The sequence below is a fragment of the Bufo bufo genome, chromosome 2, assembly GCF_905171765.1.
Source record: "Bufo bufo chromosome 2, aBufBuf1.1, whole genome shotgun sequence".
Taxonomy (NCBI): Eukaryota; Metazoa; Chordata; class Amphibia; order Anura; family Bufonidae; genus Bufo; species Bufo bufo.
This window is the reverse complement of record NC_053390.1, coordinates 834763655-834786312: the sequence shown is the minus strand read 5'-3', so window position 1 is coordinate 834786312 and position 22658 is coordinate 834763655. Positions and strand designations below refer to the sequence as shown.

At 40.3% G+C, this 22658-nt stretch overlaps 1 protein-coding gene across 3 annotated transcripts in view; it reads right to left on the bottom strand.

Moving 5' to 3' along the window:
• LOC120990540 (PC-esterase domain-containing protein 1A-like) overlaps positions 1–22442 on the bottom strand; it is a 69414-nt gene extending 46972 nt beyond the window's left edge. Inside the window, exons 1-2 of one of the 3 annotated variants that reach the window (XR_005776435.1) lie at positions 22360–22442; positions 5988–6069 (exon numbers count right to left, since the gene is read on the bottom strand). Coding sequence is in view for 1 of the 3 variants with exons in the window: in XM_040419417.1 (XP_040275351.1) it covers positions 5988–6057 (70 nt within the window). In the remaining 2 variants the exon portion in view is untranslated. The remainder of the gene's footprint in view (positions 1–5987; positions 6070–22359) is intronic. The other 2 variants (XM_040419417.1, XM_040419418.1) reach the window with 2 other exon arrangements.
• Positions 22443–22658: the final 216 nt, after the last annotated feature.

Below are 22658 nucleotides of genomic sequence, written 5' to 3'. Positions count from 1 at the left end.
ACTGGGATTATCTCTACAGCAAGTAGTTGAGGAGCCAACCCGGAAGGAGGCCATTTTAGATTTAGTATTCACAAATGGGAATTTGGTATCTGATATTACTGTAAGGGAAAGCTTGGGATCTAGTGATCACCAGTCAGTGTGGTTTACTATAAGTACAGTGACTGAGTCACACCACACAAAAACAAAAGTTTTAGATTTTAGAAAAACTGACTTTTCTAAAATTAGATTAGTGGTATACGAGTCCCTATCAAATTGGAACAGTTTCATTGGAGTCCAGGAGAAATGGAACTACTTAAAAGTGGCACTATTGAAGGCAACAGAAAATTGCATTAGGCTTGTCAGTAAAAGCAAAAAAAGGAAGAGACCACTGTGGTACTCAGCAGAAGTGGCCAAAATCATTAAAAACAAAAAGATAGCATTTAGGAATTATAAAAAAAAAAAAAAACGAGGATGACAGACAAATTTATAAGATTAGGCAGAGAGAGTCCAAACAAGTTATAAGAGCTTCCAAAGCACAGGCAGAAGAGAAATTAGCTCAGTCAGGAAAAAAAGGCGATAAGGCATTCTTCAGATACATAAATGAAAAAAGGAAACTAAAACAAGGAATTACCAAAATAAAAACTAAAGAAGGAAGATATATGGAAGAAGATAAAGAACTAGCTGACGGCCTCAATGAATACTTCTGTTCAGTTTTTACAAAGGAAAATGAAGGAAAAGGACCTCAGTTAGGAAAGAAGACTAATGAATCTTTTGATGCATGTGTCTTTACAGAGGAAGAGGTTCTAAGTCAACTGTCTTAAATTAATACAAATAAGTCACAGGGGCCTGATGGGATACACCCAAAGCTATTAAAAGAGCTCAGCGGTGAACTAGCAAAACCATTAACAGATTTATTTAACCAATCACTGGCAACAGGAGTCATCCCAGAAGATTGGAAATTAGCAAATGTTGTGCCCATTAACAAGAAAGGTAGTAGGGAGGAATCGGGCAACTATAGGCCAGTTAGCCTGACATCAATAGTGGGGAAATTAATGGAAACCATACTTAAGGAGAGGATTGGGGAACATCTAAAATCCCATGGATTGAAAGATGAAAAACAGCATGGGTTTACTTCAGGGAGATCATGTCAAACTAATCTTATTGATTTTTTTTGATTGGGTGACTAAAATAATAGATGGCAGAGGTGCAGTAGACATCGCTTATCTGGACTTTAGTAAGGCTTTTGATACTGTCCCACATAGAAGGCTTATCAATAAATTGCAGTCTTTGGGCTTGGACTCCCATATTGTTGAATGGATTAGGCAGTGGCTGAGGGACAGGCAACAGAGGGTTGTAGTCAATGGAGTATATTCAGACCAAGGTCTTGTTACCAGTGGGGTACCTCAGGGATCTGTTCTGGGACCCATATTGTTTAATATCTTTATCAGCGAAATTGCAGAAGTCCTCGATGGTAAGGTGTGTCTTTTTGCTGATGACACAAAGATTTGTAACAGGGTTGATGTTCCTGGAGGAATACACCAAATGGAAAAGGACTTAGGAAAACTAGAGGAATGGTCAAAAATCTGGCAACTAAAATTTAATGTTGATAAGTGCAAGATAATGCACCTGGGCCGTAAAAACCCAAGAGCAGAATATACAATCAGTGATACAGTCCTAACCTCAGTATCTGAGGAAAGGGATTTAGGGGTCATTATTTCAGAAGACTTAAAGGTAGGCAGACCATGTCATAGAGCAGCAGGAGATGCTAGCAGAATGCTTGGGTTTATAGGGAGAGGCATTACCAGTAGACAGAGGGGGGCGCTCATGCCGCTCTACAGAGCACTAGTGAGACCTCATCTGGAGTATTGTGCTCAGTACTGGAGGCCATATCTCCAGAAGGATACTGATACTTTGGAGAGAGTTCAGAGAAGAGCTACTAAACTAGTCCATGGATTTCAGGATAAAACTTACCAGGAAAGATTAAAGGACCTTAACATGTAGAGCTTGGAAGAAAGACGAGAAAGAGGAGAGATGAGAGAAACTGCTAAATACATAAAGGGAATGAACAAGGTAAAAGAGGAGAGAAGATTTACAAGAAGAAAAACTGCTACAAGAGGACATAGTGTTAAATTAGAGGGGCAAAGGGTTAAGAGTAATATCAGGAAGTATTACTTTACTGAGAGAGTAGTGGATGCATGGAATAGCCTTCCTGCAGAAGTGGTAGCTGCAAATACAGTGAAGGGGTTTAAGCATGCATGGGATAGGCATAAGGCCATCCTTCATATAAGATAGGGCCAGGGGCTATCCATAGTATTTAGTATATTGGGCAGACTAGATGGGCCACATGGTTCTTATCTGCCGACACACAATCTATAACAGTGTATAGCAGTATATAGCAGTGTATAGTAGTATATAACAGTATATAACAGTATATAGCAGTGTATAGTAGTATATAACAGTGTATAACAGTATATAACAGTGTATAACAGTGTATAACAGTGTATAGTAGTATATAACAGTGTATAGCAGTATATATCAGTGTATAGCAGTATATAACAGTGTATAGCGTATAACAGTATATAGCAGTGTATAGTAGTATATAACAGTGTATAGCAGTATATAACAGTATATAGCAGTGTATAGCAGTATATAACAGTGTATAACAGTGTATAACAGTGTATAGTAGTATATAACAGTATATAGCAGTGTATAACAGTATATATCAGTGTATAGTAGTATATAACAGTATATAACAGTATATAGCAGTGTATAACAGTATATAACAGTGTATAACAGTATATAACAGTGTATAGTAGTATATAACAGTGTATAGTAGTATATAACAGTGTATAACAGTATATAACAGTGTATAGTAGTATATAACAGTGTATAACAGTATATAACAGTGTATAGTAGTATATAACAGTATATAGCAGTGTATAGCAGTATATAACAGTATATAACAGTATATAACAGTGTATAACAGTATATAACAGTATATAACAGTGTATAACAGTATATATCAGTGTATAGTAGTATATAACAGTATATAACAGTATATAGCAGTGTATAACAGTATATAACAGTGTATAACAGTATATAACAGTGTATAGTAGTATATAACAGTGTATAGTAGTATATAACAGTGTATAGCGGTATATAACAGTGTGTAGTAGTATATAGCAGTATATAACAGTGTATAGCAGTATATAACAGTGTATAGTAGTATATAACAGTATATAACAGTGTATAGCAGTATATAACAGTGTATAGTAGTATATAACAGTATATAACAGTGTATAGTAGTATATAACAGTGTATAGTAGTATATAACAGTGTATAAGAGTGTATAACAGTATATAACAGTGTATAAGAGTGTATAACAGTGTATAGTAGTATATAACAGTATATAACAGTGTATAGCAGTATATAACAGTGTATAGCAGTATATAACAGTGTATAGCAGTATATAACAGTGTATAGTAGTATATAACAGTGTATAGCAGTGTATAACAGTGTATAGTAGTATATAACAGTGTATAGTAGTATATAACAGTGTATAACAGCATATAACAGTGTATAGTGGTATATAACAGTGTATAGTAGTATATAACAGTGTATAGTAGTATATAGCAGTATATAACAGTGTATAGCAGTATATAACAGTGTATAGTAGTATATATCAGTGTATAGCAGTATATATCAGTGTATAGCAGTATATAAGAGTGTATAACAGTATATATCAGTGTATAACAGTGTATAGTAGTATATAACAGTGTATAGTAGTATATAAGGCCTCATGCACACGACCGTTGTGTGCACCCGTGGCCGATGTGCCGTTTTCCATTTTTTTTCGCGGACCCATTGACTTTCAATGGGTCCGTGGAAAAATCGGAAAATGCACCGTTTTGCAGCCGCATCCGTGATCCGTGTTTCCTGGCCGTGAAAAAAATATGACCTGTCCTATTTTTTTCACGGCCAACGGTTCACGGACCCATTCAAGTCAATGGGTCCGTGAAAGAACACGGATGCACACAAGATTGGCATCCGTGTCCGTGATCCGTGGCCGTAGGTTAGTTTTTATACAGACGGATCCGAAGATCCATCTGCATAAAAGCTTTTTCAAAGCTGAGTTTTCACTTCGTGAAAACTCAGAACCGACAGTATATTCTAACACAGAAGCGTTCCCATGGTGATGGGGACGCTTCTAGTTAGAATACACTACAAACTGTGTACAAGACTGCCCCCTGCTGCCTGGCAGCACCCGATCTCTTACAGGGGGCCGTGATCAGCACAATTAACCCCTTCAGGTGCGGCACCTGAAGGGGTTAATTGTGCTGATCACGGCCCCCTGTAAGAGATCAGGGCTGCCAGGCAGCAGGGGGCAGACCCTCCCCCCTCCCCAGTTTGAATATCATTGGTGGCCAGTGCGGCCTCCTCCCCCCCTCTATTGTAATAATTCGTTGGTGGCACAGTGTGCGCCCCCCCCCTCCCTCTATTGTAATAATTCGTTGGTGGCACAGTGTGCGCCCCCCATCGGCCCCCCCCCCTCCCTCTATAGCATTAACAACATTGGTGGCCAGTGTGCGGCCTCCCATCTCCCCCCCCCCCCATCATTGGTGGCAGCGGAGTTCCGATCGGAGTCCCAGTTTAATCGCTGGGGCTCCGATCGGTAACCATGGCAACCAGGACGCTACTACAGTCCTGGTTGCCATAGTTACTTAGCATCCCATCCCCCCCCCCCCCCCCCGATCATTGGTGGCAGCGGGTTACTAGCAATAGTACAATAGTAGAAGATTCATACTTACCGGCTGCTGCGATGTTCGTGTCCGGCCGGGAGCTCCACCTACTGGTAAGTGACAGGTCTGTGCGGCGCATTGCTAAATGAACTGTCACTTACCAGTAGGAGGAGCTCCCGGCCGGAAGCAGACATCGCAGCTCCCAGGTAAGTATGAATCTTTTACTATTGTACTATTGCTAGTAACCCGCTGCCACCAATGATCGGGGGGGGGGGGGGGGAGATGGGAGGCCGCACACTGTACCACCAACGATTTATTACAATAGAGGGAGGAAGGGGGGGGGCGCACACTGTGCCACCAATGAATTATTACAATAGAGGGAGAAAGGGGGGGGGGGGCCGCACACTGTGCCACCAACGATTTATTACAATAGAGGGAGAAAGGGGGGGGGGGGCCGCACTGGCCACCAATGATATTCAAACTGGGAGGGGGGGGTCTGCCCCCTGCTGCCTGGCAGCCCTGATCTCTTACAGGGGGATATGATAGTACAATTAACCCCTTCAGGTGCGGCACCTAAGGGGTTAATTGTGCTGATCACGGCCCCCTGTAAGAGATCAGGTGCTGCCAGGCAGCAGGGGGCAGTCATGTACACAGTTTGTAGTGTATTCTAACTAGAAGCGTCCTCATCACCATGGGAACGCTTCTGTGTTAGAATATACTGTCGGAAATGAGGTTTCACGATCTAACTCATATCCGACAGTATATTCTAATATAGAGGCGTTCCCATGGTGATGGGGACGCTTCAAGTTAAAATATACCATCGGATTGGAGAAAACTCCGATCCGATGGTATAAAAGGGACTCCAGACTTTACATTGAAAGTCAATGGGGAAGGATCCGTTTGAAATGGCACCATATTGTGTCAACGTCAAACGGATCCGTCCCCATTGACTTGCATTGTAATTCAGGACGGATCCGTTTGGCTCCGCACGGCCAGGCGGACACCAAAACGACTTTTTTTTCATGTCCGTGGATCCTCCAAAAATCAAGGAAGACCCACGGACGAAAAAACGGTCACGAATCACGGAAAAACGGGACCCGTTTTTGCGGACCGCAAAAAAATACGTTTGTGTGCATGAGGCCTAACAGTGTATAACAGTATATAACAGTGTATAAGAGTGTATAACAGTGTATAGTAGTATATAACAGTGTATAGTAGTATATAGCAGTGTATAACAGTATATAACAGTGTATAGTAGAAAATTGGTACCTGGAATTTTACTTTCCTTGAGTCCGAAGGCAGCACAGAATGGGGTTAACGTTGACCTCTTTAGTTTCATAGGACCGCCCACCTAGATTTAAACAATCAAACAATTAGTTAATCACATAATCAATACGCCTATAAGGTCTGGTGAATTGCAACTGCCCCTTGTATTAAAAAATAGATCCACACAGTTGCAGAACAAAAAATATAATTTATTTAGGGAGGGTAAGCCTGTGCTGCCTTCGGACTCAAGGAAAGTAAAATTCCAGGTACCAATTTTCTACTTTCCCTTATCGTCCTCGGCAGCACAGAATGGGATTTTTATAGATTCCAAAGGGGGGGATTATACTGAAGCTGAACTTAGAATGCCTGTGCCAAAGGCTGAGCTCCTGGACTCGATGTCAAGGCGATAATGCTTTGCGAAGGTGGAAGGAGTGGACCAGGAGGCTGCGCTGCAGATTTCTTGTATAGACACCTGCCCATATTCCGCCCAAGAGGCTGCTGTCGACCTCGTGGAATGAGCCTTGATGGAAAGTGGTGGAGTTTCCCCCTCTAACAAGTAGGTTTCTGTGATGGTGTTCTTTATCCACCGGGCGAGTGAATCCTTGGATGGCGTTCGCCCTCTTCTAGGTCCAGAATAAAGCAAAAAAAAGACTTTCGTCTAAACGGAACTCTTCCGTTCTTCGCAAATATGTTTCTACTGCTCTTTTCACATCCAGCATATGTAATTGCTCCTGTTCTTCATCCGCCGGATTTGGGAAGAATGTAGGCAAGAAGGTTTCCCTATTAATATTCATAGTGGAAGGAACCTTTGGTTGAAAGGAAGGTATGGTTCTAATCAATATCCCATCAGGAAGGATTCGTATATATGGATGTCTGGAAGATAATGCTCGTAGTTCCCCCAATCTTTTCGCCGAAGTAATGGCTACAAGAAACAGAACTTTGCAGGAGAGATATCTGATGTCCACTTGTTCCAGCGGTTCAAAGGGTGGTCTTGTGAGTCCCCTTAGTACTAGGGATAAGTCCCACACAGGAAAGGGTTCGTGAATCACCGGTCTTAGCCTCTTCAAGGCCTTGAAGAATCTGACTATCAGAGGATGGAACAGATATTTATTCTCTGTCAAGATATTAATGGCAGTCATCTGGGATTTTAAGGTATTCGGCTTCAAGCCCATATCAAATCCTTCTTGAAGGAACTGAAGAATACTGGAGATGTTTATTTCCGTATATCCCTTTCCCGACAACCAAGACCGGAATTTTCCTAATACTTTGGCATATTCCACATTGGTAGAACGCTTGCGGGAATTCATTAATGTGTCAATGACCGAAGCTGGTAGGCCCTCTTCCTCTAATCTGCTTCTCTCAACATCCAGGCCGTGAGGTGCAACCTGTCTAGGTTCTGATGGAATAGACCCTGCTGGAGGAGAAGGTCGGGGGCACATGGAAGCTTCCAATAGTTCCCTTCGGACAGTTGGAGAAGAAGAGGAAACCATGACCTCCGGGGCCAAAATGGTGCTATTAGTATTACTTTGGGTCTTTCTACCGCAATCTTCTGTAGAACCCTCGGTATGAGGGGTACTGGTGGAAATAGGTAGACAAATAGGCGACTCCAAGACATCGAGAAGGCATCTACCACTGTTGGCCCGTCGTGTTTGCTCAGGGAACAGAACTTCTGGAGTTTCCGATTTTGTCTGGAGGCCATCAGATCCCAGGTTGGACAACCCCATCTGGCTATGATTTGCTTGAAGTAAATCGGATTCAAACCCCACTCGCTCGGACTGACTGTCATCCGACTCAGACGATCTGCTTGTATATTGTAACAGCCTCTTATATGAATCGCTCTTAATTGCGAAAGATGTGATTCTGCCCAGGTGAAAATCCGTTTGCATAATTTCATCAAGGACGGGCTCCTCGTTCCTCCTTGTTTGTTCAGATAGAACACCGTGGAGAGGTTGTCTGAGCGAACCACCACCGATTTTCCTTCCAGGAGGGTTTGAAAATGGACTAGTGATTCCAGAACAGCCTTCATTTCCTTGAAGTTCGAGGACTGTCGCATATCCTGGGGAGACCATTTCCCTTGGATCCATCTGTTCTGCACGTGAGCTCCCCAGCCTCTGGCTGAGGCATCCGTGGTCATTATTATCGGTGACAGATACTGAAATGATTTCCCTACTGTGAGCTTCTCTGTCTGTAACCACCAGTTCAGACTCTGAATAACGGAAGGCCTCAGGCTGATTCTTCTTTCCAAATCGCAATGACTGGTGCGTCTTGCCTGTATCATATTCCATTGAAGGTCTCGCATATGGATCTTCGCCCAGGGGACCGCATCTATGGTAGAAGTCAGATGACCCAAGGTCTTCATCACTCTGCGTACGGATGGCTTGTGAATGGATCTCAAGGTTCTCACTTCCTCTCTGATCTTCTGACCCTTGTCTGAAGGAAGGAACACTTTCATGCAGCGGGTGTCTATCACCATCCCCAAGAATCTTTTCGACGTCGTTGGGGAGAGCTGAGATTTCTTCCAACTCATTATGAAACCGAGGGACTGGAGAAGCGAGATGACTGTACGGAGATGAAGTTGTAACTGTTCCTCCGTTGCTGCTGCCACTAGCCAGTCGTCGAGGTAAGGGTAGACTTGAATGGCCTGTAAGCGTAGATGCACTGCTGCCACCACTGATATTTTGGTAAAAATCCTGGGTGCGGACGTCAGCCCGAAGGGCAACGCTCTGAATTGAAAGTGCAGGATTCTCCCTGCTCTTCTGACGGCCACTCTTAGGAACTTCCTTGAGGAAGATCTTATGGGCACATGCAGGTAGGCGTCCTCCAAGTCCAGGGAGGCCATGAACTGATCTCGCTGAAGAGTGGACACCACCGATCTTAATGTTTCCATCTTGAAATGGATTTTTCTCAGAAAATGATTTAAGTATCTGAGGTCTATAACGAGACGCCAATCCCCGCTTGCTTTTGGGACTAAAAACAACCTGAAGTAGACTCCCTTTTTTTCTTGACCTCTTGGTACCCGTTCTAAAGCTCCTTTCTTTAGAAATTGGTCCACCAGGTGATCTATACGAGGGTCTTCTCTTTGAAACAGAAATCTGCTTCTTGGCTGATGAAGAAACTCTAGCGAGTATCCGTCCCTTATTAGATCCAGAACCCATTTGTCTGTAGTGATTCTCTCCCAGTTGTTGTAGAAGTGGGATAAGCGACCTCCTACAGACTGGCTTTCGACGTCAGAAATCAGCCTTGGAGTTTTTACTGATGTCTTCCTTTCCTCTTGCTTTTTCAGCAGAACTGGGAAGGACTCTTCTGTCTGACCGGCCTCTGCTAGATCGCCCACGATAGCCTGTTCTGCGGTAAGGCTGCCTACCAAAGGGACGAAAATTCCTGGGACGGTTCTTGGTTTTAAACTGAGGGAACTTCAGAGATTTTTCATCCGAATTGGCTTCTAACAGCTTGTCTAGCTGAGAGCCGAACAGTCTCCCAGGCTCAAAGGGTAGAGCGCAGAGGTTGGTCTTTGAGGCAACATCTCCTGCCCATAGCTTGAGCCACAAGGTCCTTCTTATTGAATTTGAGAGGGCCATATCTTTAGCCAGGAATCTCAGCGAATCCACTGGAAAGTCGCACAAAAACTCAGCGGCCATTTTAAGGGACGGCAGTTGAAGGAGCAGGTCTTCTCTGGAGACTCCGTCCTCGATGTCCCTTCCTAGGTGACTTAGCCAGATTCTGAGGGCTCGAGCCACTGGTACTGCTGCCATGGCTGCCTTACTTAACGTGGCCAAGTAAGAATGCAGTCTCTTTAGCAAGTTATCTGCCTTTCTGTCCATCGGGTCCCTCAGCAGCGCGGAGTCATCTGCGGGAAAGAAGGACCTTTTAGCCAGCCTTGTTACCGCAGGATCAACTCTAGCGGGGACTTCCTAGCTTGAGGACTCAGCGGAGTCAATCTTATAAATGGAACGGAATCTTGAGCCCGGATCTATTTTCCTCAGGGGACATTTACATTCCTTCTGGAATATGGAGTCCAGAACTGGATGGCTTGGAAGGACTGAAGCTTTTTTCTTTGGGAAATAGAAGAGACTCTCCTTGTCCTGTGCGGCAACAGGGTCTTCCTTAGTCTCCATTATTCCCTTTACGTCCTTGATTAAGCGATTCGCATTTTTCCTATCAAAAAGGAAATTCTCCTCCATATTAGAGACTTCCCAATCCGAGCCTGAGTCTTCGCTCTCAGACGTCAGAGACTCGTCAGAGGATGAGGAGATAGGATCGCGCTTTCTCTTTTTGGCTTTCTGTTTCTGCTTTGTCAGAAAGGACTTAAAGAGGCTCATCAGTTTTCTGGACTCTGCGTCAGACTCATCTTCAGGCTGAGTACAGGAAGCGCAGATATTGGAGTGTGAATCCTCCGGTAAGGGCTGAATACAGGAGATGCAGCGGGATTGCTTCTTCCTAGACTTTTTTGAACCAGCAGAAGATCTATGAGAATGGACAGAATCCGCTGCCATACAGTTGTCACAGTAGTCCTCTCGCTGTTCATCAGGTAGGGGCTGCTCACATGACAGGCAATATCTGTGTCTGTGCTTCTTAGACCTCTTTCTCACAGAACCAGGAAGCCCAGACATCTGGAACAGAGAAAAAAGACATACAATGAGCAAAACCAGCAAGGATCTCTGTCAGAAGGGCCCCAGCTGACACAATACCTTAAATTCACAGGAGCTCGGCTGCCAGGCACTTATGGCAGCTTGCTCCAGCCTGCATCCACCTTTAAATATTTGAATTTGGCGCCCTGGACGCCGCCTGGTGACGTCAGCCGCTCCTGCGGCTTCCCATTGGCCCCAAAGGGCGCGCTGACTGATGACGTCAGACGCTGCCCGAACCCGGAAGTGCGGCGGCCTCCGATCCTAGGAGAGGCATGCTGGGGATGTCAAATGCCGGGAGCGTCGGGCGCACACTGCGCGAACCATCGGCAGGGCAGCGGCTATCAGACCGCAATGGATCCCTCCTGCCGGTGCGCACATCGTGGATGCGGCATAGTGCCAGCGCCAAGGACACACCCGTGGCACTGCTGGACACTTAGCCTGGAGCCTGGGACACACCCCACGGCATAGGTGGCCGATCTTCACCACACCAGACAGGTGGGCAGATTCCTCAGAAATGAAGACATAAAAAAAATACAAGGGGCAGTTGCAATTCACCAGACCTTATAGGTGTACTAATTATGTGATTGACTAATTGTTTGATTGTTTAAATCTAGGTGGGCGGTCCTATGAAACTAAAGAGGTCAACGTTAACCCATTCTGTGCTGCCGAGGACGATAAGGGAAAACAGTATATAACAGTATATAGCAGTATATATTAGTATATAGCAGTGTATAACAGTGTATAACAGTATATAGCAGTGTATAACAGTATATAACAGTATATAGCAGTGTATAACAGTTATAACAGTATATAGCAGTGTATAACAGTGTATAGCAGTGTATAGCAGTACATAGCAGTGTATAGCAGTGTATAACAGTATATAGCAGTGTATAACAGTATATAACAGTGTATAACAGTGTATAACAGTATATAGCAGTGTATAACAGTAGATAACAGTATATAGCAGTGTATAACAGTATATAGCAGTGTATAACAGTATATAACAGTATATAGCAGTGTATAACAGTTATAACAGTATATAGCAGTGTATAACAGTGTATAGCAGTGTATAGCAGTACATAGCAGTGTATAGCAGTGTATAACAGTATATAGCAGTGTATAACAGTATATAACAGTGTATAACAGTGTATAACAGTATATAGCAGTGTATAACAGTAGATAACAGTATATAGCAGTGTATAACAGTATATAACAGTATATAGCAGTGTATAACAGTATATAGTAGTATATAGCAGTGTATAACAGTATATAACAGTGTATAGCAGTATATAACAGTGTATAGCAGTATATAGCAGTATATAACAGTGTATAGCAGTATATAGCAGTGTATAACAGTATATAACAGTGTATAACAGTATATAACAGTATATAGCAGTATATAACAGTGTATAGTAGTATATAGCAGTGTATAACAGTATATAACAGTGTATAGCAGTATATAACAGTGTATAGCAGTATATAGCAGTATATAACAGTGTATAGCAGTATATAGCAGTGTATAACAGTATATAAAAGTGTATAACAGTATATAACAGTATATAGCAGTGTATAACAGTGTATAGTAGTATATAACAGTATATAGCAGTATATATTAGTATATAGCAGTGTATAACAGTGTATAACAGTATATAGCAGTGTATAACAGTATATAACAGTATATAGCAGTGTATAACAGTTATAACAGTATATAGCAGTTTATAGCAGTGTATAGCAGTATATAACAGTGTATAACAGTATATAGCAGTATATAGCAGTGTATAACAGTATATAGCAGTGTATAACAGTATATAACAGTATATAACAGTATATAACAGTATATAGCAGTGTATAACAGTGTATAGCAGTATATAACAGTGTATAGCAGTGTATAACAGTATATATCAGTGTATAACAGTGTATAACAGTATATAACAGTGTATAGCACTATATAACAGTGTATAGCAGTATATAGCAGTGTATAACAGTATATAACAGTGTATAACAGTATATAACAGTATATAGCAGTGTATAACAGTGTATAGCAGTATATAACAGTGTATAGCAGTGTATAACAGTATATATCAGTGTATAACAGTGTATAACAGTATATAACAGTGTATAGCACTATATAACAGTGTATAGCAGTATATAGCAGTGTATAACAGTATATAACAGTGTATAACAGTATATAACAGTATATAGCAGTATATAACAGTGTATAGCAGTATATAGCAGTGTATAACAGTATATAACAGTGTATAACAGTATATAACAGTATATAGCAGTATATAACAGTGTATAGTAGTATATAGCAGTGTATAACAGTATATAACAGTGTATAGCAGTATATAACAGTGTATAGCAGTATATAGCAGTATATAACAGTGTATAGCAGTATATAGCAGTGTATAACAGTATATAAAAGTGTATAACAGTATATAACAGTATATAGCAGTGTATAACAGTGTATAGTAGTATATAACAGTATATAGCAGTATATATTAGTATATAGCAGTGTATAACAGTGTATAACAGTATATAGCAGTGTATAACAGTATATAACAGTATATAGCAGTGTATAACAGTTATAACAGTATATAGCAGTGTATAACAGTGTATAGCAGTGTATAGCAGTATATAACAGTGTATAACAGTATATAGCAGTATATAGCAGTGTATAACAGTATATAGCAGTGTATAACAGTATATAACAGTATATAACAGTATATAACAGTATATAGCAGTGTATAACAGTGTATAGCAGTATATAACAGTGTATAGCAGTGTATAACAGTATATATCAGTGTATAACAGTATATAACAGTATATAGCAGTGTATAACAGTGTATAGCAGTGTATAACAGTATATAGCAGTGTATAACAGTATATAACAGTATATAGCCGTATATAACAGTGTATAGCAGTGTATAACAGTATATAGCAGTGTATAACAGTATATAACAGTATATAGCCGTATATAACAGTGTATAGCAGTATATAACAGTATATAGCAGTGTATAACAGTGTATAGCAGTATATAACAGTGTATAGCAGTGTATAACAGTATATATCAGTGTATAACAGTATATAACAGTATATAGCAGTGTATAACAGTGTATAGCAGTGTATAACAGTATATAGCAGTGTATAACAGTATATAACAGTATATAGCCGTATATAACAGTGTATAGCAGTGTATAACAGTATATAGCAGTGTATAACAGTATATAACAGTATATAGCAGTGTATAACAGTGTATAGCAGTATATATCAGTGTATAACAGTATATAACAGTATATAGCAGTGTATAACAGTGTATAACAGTATATAGCAGTGTATAACAGTATATAGCAGTGTATAACAGTATATAACAGTATATATCAGTGTATAGCAGTATATAACAGTATATATCAGTGTATAACAGTATATAACAGTATATATCAGTGTATAGCAGTATATAACAGTATATATCAGTGTATAACAGTATATAACAGTATATAGCAGTGTATAACAGTGTATAGCAGTACATAACAGTGTATAGCAGTGTATAGCAGTGTATAACAGTATATAGCAGTGTATAACAGTATATAACAGTACATAACAGTGTATAGTAGTATATAACAGTACATAACAGTGTATAACAGTATATAACAGTATATAACAGTGTATAACAGTATATAACAGTATATAGCAGTGTATAACAGTATATAGCAGTGTATAGCAGTATATAACAGTATATATCAGTGTATAACAGTATATAACAGTATATAGCAGTGTATAGGAAAAATTCTTACCTGGGATTTTACTTTCCTTGAGTCCGTAGGCAGCACAGAATGGGTTAACTTTGTTCTCATCCGATCCTTGGACCGCCCACCTAGATAATAGGTACAGATTAAAACAATTAACTCATTAGTAGTGACCTATAAAGGCTGCTCCAGCCAGAACCTCCTTGTGTTAATACAAATAGACTCAGACCAAGAATTATGCCAAAAAACAATATAAGAAATTTATTAGGGAGGGTATACTTGTGCTGCCTACGGACTCAAGGAAAGTAAAATCCCAGGTAAGAATTTTTCCTTTCCCATTTCGTCCTACGGCAGCACAGAATGGGATTTTCATAGATCACAAGGGGGGGTATCCTCACTCAGAGCTGCAGACAGAACCCCGGTACCAAAGGCTGAGCTCCTAGCGTTAACATCCAAACTATAATGCTTGACGAAGGTCAGGGAGGAAGACCAGGATGCTGCATTGCAGATTTCTTCAATCGAGACCTGTGCGACCTCTGCCCAAGAAGTAGCCGTGGCCCTGGTGGAATGTGCTCTTACTGGAAATGGAGGTGATATCTTTTCCAGAGAATAGGCTTCCATTATTGTGGCTTTGATCCATCTTGCCAAAGTATCTTTAGAAGGAGAAGAACCCTTTCTTGGCCCAGAGAAGAGGACAAAAAGATTTTCTACTGCTCTGAATTCTCTTGTTCTTTGTAAATAGATAAGTAGAGCTCTTTTAACATCCAATGTATGTAAGAGTATCTGGTTCTCGTCCATAGGCTCAGGAAAAAATACTGGGAGGAACGACTCTCTATTTTTGTTTGCTGTTGAAGGGACTTTAGGCAAAAAGGCTGGCATAGTACGAAGTAGAACCCCATCTGGCAGGAAACGTAAGTATGGGAATTTTGAAGACAATGCCTGAAGTTCCCCCAGTCTTTTGGCAGACGTAATTGCTGTGAGGAATAGAGTCTTGCAGGAGAGCCATTTGTAGTCCACTTCTTGTAATGGCTCAAACGGGGGAGCTGCAAGCCTTTTTAGTACCAGAGAAAGATCCCAGATGGGTACTGGGTCTCTATGAACAGGTTTGAGCCTCTTGATTGCCTTGAAAAACCGGAATATCAAAGGATGATGAAGGAATTCATTCTCTGTTACAGAGTTTATTGCCGTCATGTGGGATCTTAGCGTATTTGGCTTGAGCCCTTTCTGGAACCCATCTTGGAGGAACTGCAGGATGTCAGAAATATTGATGGTTTCATGGCTGGTCTGTGACATCCAGGATAGAAATTTTCTCCAGACTTTAGCATATTTTCTGTTGGTAGAGTCTTTCCTAGATGCCAGCAGGGTGTTGATTACCGATTGTGACAAGCCCATTCTCTCTAGTCTACTTCTCTCAGCCTCCAGGCCGTAAGGTGTAGACGTTGTAGATTTTGATGATACAGGTTGTTCTGCAACAGGAGATCTGGCTACAGGGGGAGTTTCCAGAAGTTCCCCTTGGACAAGTGAAGAAGAAGGGGAAACCATGACCTTCTCGGCCAAAATGGCGTGATCATAATGGCCTGAGGCTTCTCCTCTGCTATCTTCCGAAGAACTCTCGGGATGAGAGGTACTGGGGGAAATATATAGACGAATAGGCGTTCCCAGCTCATGGAGAAGGCGTCCACCACTGTTGGACTGTCGAAGCTGTTCAGCGAACAAAACCTGCTCAGTTTTCTGTTCTCTGCTGTCGCCATCAGATCCCATGCAGGAGAGCCCCACTTCTCTGTAATTTGGTGAAAAACGGACTGATTGAGCTCCCATTCGGCTTGGTTCACAGTCTTCCTGCTCAGATGATCCGCTTGCGTATTGCAGCAGCCCCTGATATGCGCTGCTTTTAGTTCCAGCAGGTGTGATTCCGCCCAGCTGAAAATAGTTTTGCACAGCTCCAGAAGAGGTCCGCTCCTCGTACCTCCCTGTTTGTTCAGGTAGAATACGGTAGTAAAGTTGTCCAAATGGATCAGAACGGATCTCCCTACTATATCGGACTTGAAGTGGCGAAGAGCCAACAGAACCGCCTTCAGCTCTTTGTAGTTCGACGATTCTTTGTGAAGATCCTCGGGGCTGAACATAACCCGAAGGGAAGAGCTCTGAACTGGTAATGCAAAACTTCTCTTCCTCTTTTGATGGCAACTCTCAGGAATCTTCTTGACTGTGGATTTATAGGAACATGCAGATAGGCGTCTTTGAGATCTAAAGAAGCCATGAACAGGTTCTTCCTAAGGACAGCAGCAATGGATCTCATCGTCTCCATTTTGAAATGGATTTTCTTTAGATGATGGTTTAAGTAGCGCAGGTCTATGATCAGCCGACTCTTCCCATTCCCTTTGGGTACGCAGAAAATTCTGGAGTAGATTCCGGAGTTTTTGAATCGTTTGGAACTGGTTCCAAAGCTCCCTTTTCTATGAACTCCCTTAACAAAAGAAAGATCTGTGGATCTCTTGGTTTGTTCACAGTAAACCTGTCTTTCGGTGCGCAACTGAACTCCAGATTGTAGCCATTTTGTATGATGTCCAGAGCCCAGCTGTCTGATGTAATTTGAAGCCAGCTCCGGTGAAAAAGGGATAATCGACCTCCTACCCTTACAATTATGGCGTCAGAATTCCTGCTTCTGAGGCCTATTCTCTTCCGTTTTCCTTTTAGGTTTCTCCGACGAACCCCAAGTTCTACGGTCAGTTCTTCCTCGGCTTGAGAGACCTCTATAGCCTGATCTTCTGGGATCCTGTCTGTAGGAACGAAAAACTCCTGGGTTTCTCCTTCCGCTTGGCTTGAGGAAAACTTAGTACTTTATCCTCCATATTCGCCTTCAAGAGTTTATCCAGGTGAGACCCGAACAATTCTCCTGGCTCAAAAGGGAGGGAACATAAATTGTTCTTAGAAGATGGATCCCCAGACCAGAGCTTCAACCAGAGTGATCTTCGTATGGAGTTCGTGAGAACCATGTTCTTCGCCGTAAACCTTATCGTGTCTACTGGGAAATCACAGAGGAATTCCGTCGCCAGCTTCAGGTTAGGTATTTGCTTCAGGAGGTCTTCTCTGGGGACACCGTCTTCAATGTCCCTGCCAAGATGGCTTAACCATACTCTAAGAGCCCGCGCCACTGGGACTGACGCCATGGCCGCTTTATTAAGAGACGCTAGATAGGTGTGAGACCTCTTAAGGAGGCCATCCGCCTTCCTCTCCATAGGGTCCTTCAATAAAGCCGAGTCATCTGATGGAAAGAATGATTTTCTGGCTAATCTCGTCACTGCTGGGTCTACCCTAGCAGGGCCTTCCCAGCTCGAGGATTCCGCTGGATCTGTTTTATAAACTGCTCTAAATCTGGAGCCTAAGTTCAGCCTTGCCACTGGATGTTCCCACTCTTTACGCAAAACTGCATCAAGAACAGGGTGACCTGGAAACACCGACGCCTTCTTCTTCGGAAAGTAGAAGAGATTATCCTCGTCATGGCTACAGGCCTTTTCCTTACTGGTCTCCATGATACTCTTTACCTCTTTAATAAGATGATTCGTATCAGATTTATTAAAAAGAAAGTTATCTTCTAGAACCTGCGACTCCGAACTAGAGGAGACTTCGCCTTCTGACCGTGAATCCACAGAAGAGGAAGATGGAGACCGACGTCTCCTCTTTTTTGATGACTTTTTAGATTTAGTTTATTTGAGGAAAGCCCTGAACAGAGACATCATCTTGGTGGTGTCGTCATCTGATGTTTCATCTGTATGGGAGCACTGCTCACAGATGTTAGAGGTATGGTCTTCCAGTAAGGGCTGCAGACAGGAGATGCAGAGTGCAGGTTCAGCTCTCTGTTTCTTTTTAGCAGGTGCAGTTCCCTGTGCGTCCTGGAAACACCTGAGGCAGAGATCCTGCAGGAAATCATCAGGAAGGGGTTGGTCACAACCCTGACACAATCTGTGTCTGCTTTTGCGAGCCCTCTTGCTGGATGTGGAGGACATCTGCAATAAAAAATGAAGGTATAAATCATTCAAAATAACAGCAGGGCAATGAGGGGTTAACTGCCTGACAATAGGACAGGCAAATACCTTCAAATCGCTAGAGCTCAGCTGCCTAGGCACCAGGGCATCTGAGCTCTGCATAGTCCCGCTTTTTATACCTGAGATTTGAATTTGGCGCCCAAAAGAATGGGCGTGCGCCTATGACGTCAGACGCCGTCGCGTCTGCGTTCCACGATGCGTTCCACCTGCGAAACCGGAAGTAGAAGATAGCCGGCAATAACCGAGCGGCACAGCGCTTAACAGCCAAACCAATGGCCGGACGCTGAAGGGACGCAGGTGGGAGGTAAGCGGGACGAGAGTGGAGCCAGGGAACCATACATGGCTGTAACCACTCTCCGGCCTGGACCTGGAAAAACAAGGTACAACGGCCATCTCCAAGGTGGATCCATAGGTGGGCTTCATCCTCTGATGAGGACAATAAAAAAACACAAGGAGGTTCTGGAGGGAGCAGCCTTTATAGGTCACTACTAATGAGTTAATTGTTTTAATCTGTACCTATTATCTAGGTGGGCGGTCCTAGGATCGGATGAGAACAAAGTTAACCCATTCTGTGCTGCCGTAGGACGAAATGGGAAAACAGTGTATAACAGTATATAACAGTATATAACAGTGTATAGTAGTATATAACAGTGTATAGCAGTATATAACAGTGTATAACAGTACATAACAGTGTATAACAGTGTATAGTAGTATATAACAGTATATAACAGTGTATAGTAGTGTATAGCAGTATATAACAGTGTATAGTAGTATATAACAGTGTATAGCAGTATATAACAGTATATAACAGTGTATAACAGTATATAACAGTATATAACAGTGTATAGTAGTATATAACAGTGTATAACAGTACATAACAGTGTATAACAGTGTATAGTAGTATATAACAGTATATAACAGTGTATAGTAGTGTATAGCAGTATATAACAGTGTATAGTAGTATATAACAGTGTATAGTAGTATATAACAGTATATAACAGTATATAGCAGTGTATAGTAGTGTATAACAGTATATAACAGTGTATAACAGTACATAACAGTGTATAACAGTGTATAGTAGTATATAACAGTATATAACAGTGTATAACAGTATATAACAGTATATAACAGTGTATAGCAGTATATAACAGTATATAACAGTGTATAACAGTATATAACAGTGTATAACAGTATATAACAGTGTATAGCAGTATATAACAGTGTATAGTAGTATATAACAGTGTATAGCAGTATATAACAGTATATAACAGTGTATAGCAGTATATAACAGTGTATAGTAGTATATAACAGTATATAACAGTGTATAGTAGTATATAACAGTGTATAGTAGTATATAACAGTATATAACAGTGTATAGCAGTATATAACAGTGTATAGTAGTATATAACAGTGTATAGCAGTATATAACAGTATATAGCAGTGTATAACAGTATATAGCAGTGTATAACAGTATATAACAGTATATAGCAGTATATAACAGTGTATAGCAGTATATAACAGTATATAACAGTGTATAACAGTATATAACAGTGTATAACAGTATATAACAGTGTATAGCGGTATATAACAGTATATAGCAGTATATAACAGTGTATAGCAGTATATAACAGTATATAACAGTGTATAACAGTGTATAGCAGTGTAAACAGTATATAACAGTGTATAACAGTATATAGCCGTATATAACAGTATATAACAGTATATAGCAGTATATAACAGTGTATAACAGTATATAACAGTACATATCAGTGTATAGTATTACATATCAGTGTATAGCAGTATATAACAGTGTATAGCAGTATATAGCAGTGTATAACAGTGTATAACAGTATATAGCCGTATATAACAGTATATAACAGTATATAGCAGTATATAACAGTGTATAACAGTATATAGCAGTGTATAACAGTATATAACAGTGTATAACAGTATATAGCAGTATATAACAGTGTATAACAGTATATAGCAGTGTATAACAGTATATAACAGTATATAACAGTATATAGCAGTATATAACAGTGTATAACAGTATATAACAGTGTATAACAGTGTATAACAGTATATAACAGTATATAGCAGTACATAACAGTGTATAGCAGTATATAACAGTGTATAGCAGTATATAGCAGTGTATAGCAGTATATAGCAGTGTATAACAGTATATAGCAGTATATAACAGTGTATAGCAGTATATAACAGTGTATAACAGTGTATAGCAGTATATAACAGTGTATAACAGTGTATAGCAGTATATAACAGTGTATAACAGTGTATAGCAGTATATAACAGTGTATAGCAGTATATAGCAGTATATAACAGTATATAGCAGTATATAACAGTGTATAGCAGTATATAACAGTGTATAACAGTGTATAGCAGTATATAGCAGTATATAACAGTATATAACAGTATATAACAGTGTATAACAGTATATAACAGTGTATAGCAGTATATATCAGTGTATAGCAGTATATAGCAGTGTATAACAGTATATAACAGTATATAACAGTATATAACAGTGTATAACAGTGTATAACAGTATATAACAGTGTATAGCAGTATATATCAGTGTATAGCAGTGTATAACAGTATATAACAGTGTATAGCAGTATATATCAGTGTATAGCAGTATATAGCAGTGTATAACAGTGTATAGCAGTATATAACAGTATATAACAGTGTATAACAGTATATAGCAGTATATAGCAGTACATAACAGTGTATAGCAGTATATAGCAGTATATAACAGTATATAGCAGTATATAACAGTGTATAACAGTATATAGCAGTGTATAGCAGTATATAGCAGTATATAACAGTATATAGCAGTGTATAACAGTATATAGCAGTATATAGCAGTGTATAGCAGTGTATAGCAGTATATAACAGTGTATAACAGTATATAGCAGTGTATAGCAGTATATAGCAGTATATAACAGTATATAGCAGTGTATAACAGTATATAGCAGTATATAGCAGTGTATAGCAGTGTATAGCAGTATATAACAGTATATAACAGTGTATAGCAGTATATAACAGTGTATAACAGTGTATAGCAGTGTATAGCAGTATATAGCAGTATATAACAGTGTATAGCAGTATATATCAGTGTATAGCAGTATATAGCAGTGTATAACAGTGTATAGCAGTATATAACAGTATATAACAGTGTATAACAGTATATAGCAGTATATAGCAGTACATAACAGTGTATAGCAGTATATAGCAGTATATAACAGTATATAGCAGTATATAACAGTATATAACAGTGTATAGCAGTATATAACAGTGTATAACAGTGTATAGCAGTGTATAGCAGTATATAACAGTATATAACAGTGTATAGCAGTATATATCAGTGTATAGCAGTATATAACAGTATATAACAGTGTATAACAGTATATAGCAGTATATAGCAGTACATAACAGTGTATAGCAGTATATAGCAGTGTATAACAGTGTATAGCAGTATATAACAGTATATAACAGTGTATAACAGTATATAGCAGTATATAGCAGTACATAACAGTGTATAGCAGTATATAGCAGTATATAACAGTATATAGCAGTATATAACAGTGTATAACAGTATATAGCAGTGTATAGCAGTATATAGCAGTATATAACAGTATATAGCAGTGTATAACAGTATATAGCAGTATATAGCAGTGTATAGCAGTGTATAGCAGTATATAACAGTGTATAACAGTATATAGCAGTGTATAGCAGTATATAGCAGTATATAACAGTATATAGCAGTGTATAACAGTATATAGCAGTATATAGCAGTGTATAGCAGTGTATAGCAGTATATAACAGTATATAACAGTGTATAGCAGTATATAACAGTGTATAACAGTGTATAGCAGTGTATAGCAGTATATAGCAGTATATAACAGTGTATAGCAGTGTGACAGTAATGGTCAATGCTAACCCTACAGGACTATAGTTTATCTAAGCGTCAGTACAGATGAATCTCCATTTTGTCTGGTTCTTCTTTCTGCGGACGTCTCGTCTGTTCCGCTGTTTCACAACATTCTGGCCCCAGAATACATTCCGAACGTCATCTCTAATTGTGTTAGGAAATAAAGGCCTGTAGGCCAGGGACGGGGGAGGACTTCATCCAGAACACAATAGTGAAGATTGGGAAGATGGACGTGAACCAATGTTTCTGGGGTTTCAGGAAATATTTACTGTCTTTCAGGGAAGAAAGGATCCAGATGGTTGGCACCC